The 7533-nt window shown below is 43.6% G+C and overlaps 1 protein-coding gene across 1 annotated transcript; it reads left to right on the top strand.

The window, feature by feature from the left end:
• Nucleotides 1-356: 356 nt before the first annotated feature.
• Nucleotides 357-7060, top strand: LOC122920065. Its single transcript, XM_044269275.1, has 5 exons — nt 357-434; nt 508-624; nt 2596-2751; nt 5067-5215; nt 6871-7060. The coding sequence occupies exons 1-5, from the start codon at nt 357-359 to the stop codon at nt 7058-7060; spliced, it is 690 nt and encodes a 229-aa protein (XP_044125210.1).
• Nucleotides 7061-7533: the final 473 nt, after the last annotated feature.

The following is a 7533-nucleotide window of genomic DNA, read 5'->3' as shown; positions in this document are numbered from 1 at the left end:
CGCCACCACTGCTGTCAGTCGGATGTTACAACACCACTGCAGTCAGTCACAGATATTACGCCACCACTGCTGTCAGTCAGATGTTACGCCACCACTGCTATCAGTCAGATGTTACGCCACCACTGCTATCAGTCAGATGTTACGCCACCACTGCTGTCAGTCAGATGTTACGCCACCACTGCTGTCAGTCAGATGTTACGCCACCACTGCTGTCAGTCAGATGTTACGCCACCACTGTTCACAGTGACAGATGTTACACCATGATTACTGATACTGAACACTTTTTATATTAAAATTACATTTCTATGTTTTAATTTGTTTAAATGTAACACTTATTTTATAAGATTTGTACCACTATGACGTCAAGTGAATGTGACGACATTTCGGATACAGTAAATGAAAATCTAAATATTGATTCCTCGACGACAAACATTGTGAGTATACAGGATATTATTTACGCTTTAATATTAAAATACTTAGATATGTAACTAATTATTTATATTATAGGTAACTAATTCAATGGAGTTGGATATACTAAATTCTTCAAATACTTGTACTATCTATCTGGATTATCCATATCAATTGGAGGCTTGTTATGTGGATGATGAAATTGTCAACCTTGAGGTAATTTAAAAGTATACTCCAAATAATATATGTTTTTTTTTTTTTTACAATGGTAATCTGTCAACAGGATTTTTTATATTGATAGGTACAATAAAATAACTTTTTTCGTGCAGTAGTTCATGCTGTGATAATTTTTTTTTATGTCACGTTGTTGAATTTAGAATTATGCAAAGGAATCTCGAAGGAGGTAAGACTGGCATTTTCGTCCAGCTTTGCAGCCCAATAACTCCCCCCCTGCAGTGCCCAGCCGTTCAACCGTGATGTTCGAGGATATTTTAAGAAGTGGGCGCGTGCTTTGGCTCGAAATTAATGTGTGCTGGGCACTGCAGGGGGCATAATTTGGATGCAGAGAGGAAAGGTAACACTCCTCCGGGCACTTTGGAGGTTTGTTTGTGTGGCGAAACCAACCTCGCCACTGGGTTTTGGAGGGTGCTGTTTAAAAGCCTCTTGCCTCAGGATTATGGCCCATAGTAACTTTTAAACACCTGAACCTATTGCAGTTAATTTTGGATAGGTTTGTTCACCAAGTTATACTGTTTAAATTGATGTACGTTTTATGTATGTACAATGTAACCTCGCAAAGTTGTAATAATTTATAATAAGTGTAACTTGTCAGCTTGGGAGGAATATGCTGGGTGTGGTTCTATTGTCCCATTGTGTGTATAAAAGGTGATGTCTGTCCTGTTGTCTCCGCATGTGTATTGGCGATCTCCCCTTTGTCCTGAGAGATAATTGGATTGCCCTGTGTTGTCTCTGGGACAGAGAGGAGGAAACCATGATGCATTCTGGGGATGTGTTGTATCTGTCCTGTGTCGCAGTCTCCCTTCTTGTCCTCTGGGGGCGTGAACGTTTGGTTGCTGTATTTACATTGTATGTGTTGTAAATTACTGATTGGTTGTATTTCAAAACACTGTGGGCGGACCTGTATTTGCAACAACTGTAATAAAAACCAGGCTGGGTGTGCCAGCACATCAGACGACTGCTTGACCCTCAAGACGGAGCCTTGTCTCGTTATTGGGGGGATTCCCTATATGCTGTTAGAGACTGTTTGCCATGAGTGTAAGCGAATTGTATGCTTTTCCTGTTCGTGTGCCAGCATCTATTAGCAAGGTTCCATTTTGGAGCGCTATTTTGTATCCAGTTCGGAGTTTGGTGTTATGCAGTAGCTGGGCCTGTCTCGCAGAAAGGGGCATATCGCCTAAACGGATTTTAACCCCTTGTCTGCTGAAACGGTCCGTTACAGTTTGTATAACTCAAAAAAGCAAATTTTATAATAAAATTACACCGTGACATAAAAAAAATAATATCACAGCAGGAAAGAAGGTAGTTTATTGTATCTGGCAATGGTGGAAGATTAAGGTAACATTGTAATTACAGACATTGGGGGCATAACGCAAAGATATGCCCCCATTCTCTGATCATTGCGGGTCCCACCGCCAGGACCAGCAATTATATTGAGAACGGGGCCCAAGAAGTGAAGGAGGGTGTACCGCCCATGCGCGACCGCCATCCATTCATTTCTATGGTGCCGCTGACAATAGCCGAGCTGGCTCGGCCATATCAGTGGCCTCTATAGCAGTGAATGGGAGCGCAATGCGCATGCCGGGCCCATGCTCCCATTCACCTCTATGGGGGAGTCTGGGAGAAGTGATGGGTGGTTGAAGGACCACATGAAATATGTGGTCCCCCTAGCCAGAACTCTCCCTGCTCCATTTTCAATATATGTGCTGGTTGCACCTATAAGACAATAGGGACATATCCTAGCGCTATGCACCCATTGTCTGAAATGAGAAAACCCCTTTATTATGTTTAAATCGGATGACAATTTCACTTTCAAATAACTAATTTAATCTAAATTATTCTAATAAATTGAAAACTATATTTGTGAATTATGAGATAAATTTATTTTAAATTATTTAACCTTATGAACATGATATTTTTTACAAATATATTTTATACTTTTTTAAACAGAGTCTATTTGAAGGAGAAGGACAACTATTAGATCAAATAATCGAAGAATCAAGCGAGGTGGCTATAATTATAAAATCAGAAGAGTCCTCCACATTAAATTCAAGAGACAGTGTGAATACCCCTAACAATGTTGGTGAAGCAAAGGGAAACACAGAGGTATATAAACTATAAACATTTTGAGAAATTAATTATTTATAATTGAAGACTCAGATATGATGTCACCATGTTTTAGCATGTTTGTCACCGTTGCAGTGTACAATAAACAAATTTTTTTCCTTTTGTGGTCTTATTTTTTCATGACATGATGTAATTTTTATAAAGCAGCGCTTTTAGTGCTGTGCAAATCAACCTGCAAGGTGCACAGAGGGCCGTTACCTTTCTTCTCTGGAACAAGTAACGCCCATCTGCAGTGTTCAGTCGTTCAACTTGGCTATAGGAGGATCTTCCTTGAGAAGAGGTGGGTTGGGAACTGGTCTCCATAGAAGAAAGGTAACTACCCTCTGGCCACCTTGCAGGTTGATTAGCATAGCATTAAATGCGCTGTTTTATCAAAATTACTTCATGACATGAAAAAATAAGAGCACAGCAGAATAGAACGTTGTTTAATATACACCGCATTGGTGACTGCTTAACATGCTGAAAGGGGGTGACATATTCCGTATAAAATATAATATACATTGGTAGTTTATATCAATGTTTCTGATATTATATTCATTACTGTATTTTCCGGCGTATAAGACGACTGGGCGCATAAGACGACCCACAACTTTTCCATTTAAAATATATGGTTTGGGCTATACTCGCCGTATAAGACTACCACTCTTCCAACGCGCACTAAATAAAAATTTTAAATCACCCAATTTGAATTAAATATGGTAATTTTAATTGAAATGCCCAGCCCTCCCTGTCTCAAAAACGATCTTCTCCAGTGTAGGGAATTGACCGTGGCAGCCAGGGCTTCAGTAGCATCCTGGCTGCCATGGTAACAGATCGGAGCCCAGCAATTACACTTGGTTAAAAAAGAGTTACCCGGAATCTCATTGTTGTAATAAAAAACATACTGTACTTTTGTTAACCCCACCTGTGGTTTACAGTATTTATTTCAAAAAAGCAATTTTATATATATGCAATGTCACGAGGGTGTCAAGAGCCACGTCTGACTCCGTTATACCTGGGGTCAGGAAGTCGCAGCGGGTGGCTGCGCGCTCTATGTCTAAAGATCACTGTGTTTCTTAGTGTTTGTTTTCTGTGTTTGCCTTGCTATCCTTTTTGTCTCACTCAGGGATCCGTAGCTTCTCCTCCTCAGCTGTTTCTTGTCTGCCACTCCCAAACTCCTTATATTCTCCTCTCACACTTCTCTTGTTGCCAGTTATAGAGCTTCCTGCCTGGACATCTATGCTGACCCACTGGAGCTGAGAATCTGGTTGTTGTTCCAGAGTGCTACCCTCCGGATCCCTGTTGGGCTTTTGTTGTCTCCTGTTGTTGCCCACCTGGGATTATATGTTTAGTTTGTATTGTCTGTCCTCCCCTTGGTGTTTTCCTTTAGAGCTAGTGGTGCGGACTAGTGTTCCCACCGCCCTGTTCACTATCTAGGGCTCATCCTAGGGAAAGCCAGGGTTTTAGGCACGTGATCGGCGTACGGGTGAGGAACCCGTCTAGGGACGACAGGGCAGCCAGGCGCCAGCCGCAAGGTGAGTCAGGGGTCACCACCTTCCCTCTCACTAGGGCAGGGCCTCCCTCTTTTCCTCCCTCCGTGTCACGTATGTGACAGTTACGCCGATCGTGATATGCAAATTTCCAGTACCGTTGTGCCAAGGGGCGTTTCCTCCGCCGTTTTGTGCCCAGCCGCGCTCCGAATCTTGGATCCCAGCGCTGCCACTATGTTAATTTATTCACTGCACTTTGTTTTTTTTTTCTTCTAAAGCTGCTCGTATTGTAGCGCATGCGCAGTTAGTTTGCGCGGTCTCCTCTATTCCCTCTGACCTCACAGCAAGAATGAGCGAGTGATCCAACTAACTGCGCATGCGCGAGATTACGAGCGGCTTCAAAAGATAAAAAACGGAACTGCAGTGAATAAATTAAGAGAGGTGCGGCACTGGGATCCAGTATTCGGTGCGCGGCTGGGCACAAAACGGCAACAGCCCCTTGGGCACAAAGGTACCGGTACTGGTAATTTGTATTTCTAAAAAATCTTTTTTTTTTGCAAAAAAAAAAAAAAACACATGTCCCTCCTCCGCCCCTCTCTCATCATTGGTGGCAGCGGGCAGCACAGGGGGGAGGGAGGTACTGCTTCCTTCTCCCCTGTGCTGCCTAATACCCGGCGTATAAGACAACCCCCGACTTTAGACAATGATTTCTGGTGTTAGAAAGTCGTCTTATATCCCTGAAAATACGGCATTTTAAACTGCCATCTAAACTTAAGTAAACTTTATAATTAATAACAATGATATATTTATATTATTATTTAACAGATTACTGCACTTCTTTCGGAATTACGACAAAAATACACTCAACATTCAAACATGGAATGCTTCCCTCACAATCCAACTAGAAGAGGAAACGAACAATTTATAGAGTTTGAGGAAGAGCCGGAGGATACCCGAGTTGGAAACACCAATTGGTGTACATGTTCAAAATGTCATATAATGCCAACTTATGTTGAGTCCATCTGTTGCCAAGAAATCCAAAATGCTGAACCGTTCATTTTGGACTGTTCATGTATAACACTTCATGAGTATTTTAATTTATACTGCCAACGAGAAGACCTTTTGAATATAAATTTACGTGCCCTTGGACAAGTTCGGACACCACCTGCGGATAGTTGTAAATAGTTTGCATATTTTATCTCTCGGACGCCAGTGCCATGTGAATAAAAATTCCGGGCCACAGGGCATGGACACAGAGTTTCGAAGCCGCAAGGGAATCTAAGCCCCATTCCGTGATCCCTCCATTCCCCCCCCCCCCCCCCAAAAAAAAAAAAATAAGACTGTTTTTTCGTTGAGCAAGTTTGGAACTGAACCTCTGAAAGCAATCTGTATTGACCCCCGCAGATCAGCTGTTTGAAAAGGCAGCGGCGCTGGCAGTAGCGCCACAGCCTTCTCTCTGTTTACCGCAGGCCCAGTGACGTCATGACTTGTATCACTGGCCTGTGTGGAGCAAAGCTTCATTTCTAGTGAACCGAGCTTTACTCCGCCAAGGCCAGTGATACTAGTTGTGACGTCACTGCCCCGGTGGTAAACAGCGAGAGGGCCTCGGCACTACTGCCATTGCGGCTGCCCTATCAAACAGTTGATTGGCGGGGTTCCCGGGTGTCAGACCCCTGCCGATCAGATGCTGATGATCTATCCAGAGGATAGATCATCAGTTTAAATAAGCTGCAGGAGTCCTTTAACTAACGCCAGTTCTCTTTATCCCCCTCTTGTCATTTCCCCCCCTTGTAATTCACTTCACCCCCCTTTGTTATTCTCTTTACCTTTTATGTCACTCTCCCACCCCCATCCTTGTTATTCTTTTTACTCCCCTTCTTATTTTCTATCCATCTTATGTCATTCCCCCCTCCCCCGTCATTCTCTTTATCACCCCTGTCATTCTTGTCCACCTTGTCATTGTCGCCCTCCCCTTGTCATTCTCTCCCCCCCCCCCGCTACCTCAATTGTAGCGTGCCCGAGCACTGTATGCTCCACGGGTACTGGAGCTATAGTTTCCTGTACCCGGGCAGACTGACAGGAAGTGCATACTGTGTGCACACTTGATGTTGGTCCGGCAGGGTACAGGAGACAGATCCTCCCTGTACCCTTGCACCATAAAGGGCTTGGCCACGCTACAATGAGGGACTGACAGGAGGGAGCGCCGAGCGCTTTCCTCCTGTCAGTCACTTTCTTCATGCTGTGCCGGGGCGGGGCGCACTCATGGACGCGCCAGACGGGGCAGTGCAGCAGCCGCCGAAGGCTCTATATAGAGCGCTTGGGCGGCTGCAGCATGAGGGGTGGCCAAAGCTCCCAAGGGGCACTCTACGCGGCTGCCTAGTCAGCCTATAGGACGCACTATCCCTGCTTTCAGGGCACTGCAGATTCCCTATTCCCATTATTAATTTAGTTGCCCTCCTCTGGACCCTCTCCAGCTCTGCTATGTCTGCCTTGTTCACAGGAGCCCAGAACTGTACACAGTACTCCATGTGTGGTCTGACTAGTGATTTGTAAAGTTGTAAGATTATGTTCACATCAAGGTCTGCTATTAAATATTACTAATTATAATTTTTTGCTCATTTTTTAATAGGATACGGCGTAAGACGGCATATCGTTTTTTCACAACTTGGGTACATGGATACCTTGGTGTTGGAAACCGCAAACCTATACCCTCTTGTGCAGTCTATCTTATCCAAAATACCTTTCCAGATCCAGAGGACCACTACATGGGTTTCAAAGAAAGTTCTAATTACCCTGCAGAGTTTTTAGCTTTGGAATAAATAAATGTTTTAAGATAGAAATGTGAATTTTCAAAGTCTATTGTGACAGCTTTTATACTTTTTCTGTTTAGAAACAGTAAACCTTACTCATTGAATGTTGTATAAGAGTGTTATTTTGTTTTTGCTGTGGCATGCATGACAAATAAAAAAAAAATCGTTGTTATTGGTGTTAGAGATAATGGGGGTATATTACTAGAATATGCACCGATTGTCTGTTATGTTAGGGTCCCACCAGTGGTACGCACACCTATATCAAGAACATGGCCACTTTAAGTGAATGAGACCGCACTCCGCATGTGCGACCCAGGCTCCAATTCACCTATATGTAGCCAACGGCAATAGGCCAGTAAATGCGCTTGGCTATTGTCTGTTGTCTCCTAGGAAAGTGAAGGAGGGTGTCCGTGCATAAGCAGTACGCCCTCCTTCACTTACGGGGCCATTTTCTCGATATAGGTGTCCGTACAAGCGGTGTT

This window comes from Bufo gargarizans, chromosome 10 (genome assembly GCF_014858855.1).
Source record: "Bufo gargarizans isolate SCDJY-AF-19 chromosome 10, ASM1485885v1, whole genome shotgun sequence".
Taxonomy (NCBI): Eukaryota; Metazoa; Chordata; class Amphibia; order Anura; family Bufonidae; genus Bufo; species Bufo gargarizans.
Note: the sequence above shows the minus strand (reverse complement) of the source record. Positions and strands in the feature narration are given on the sequence as shown.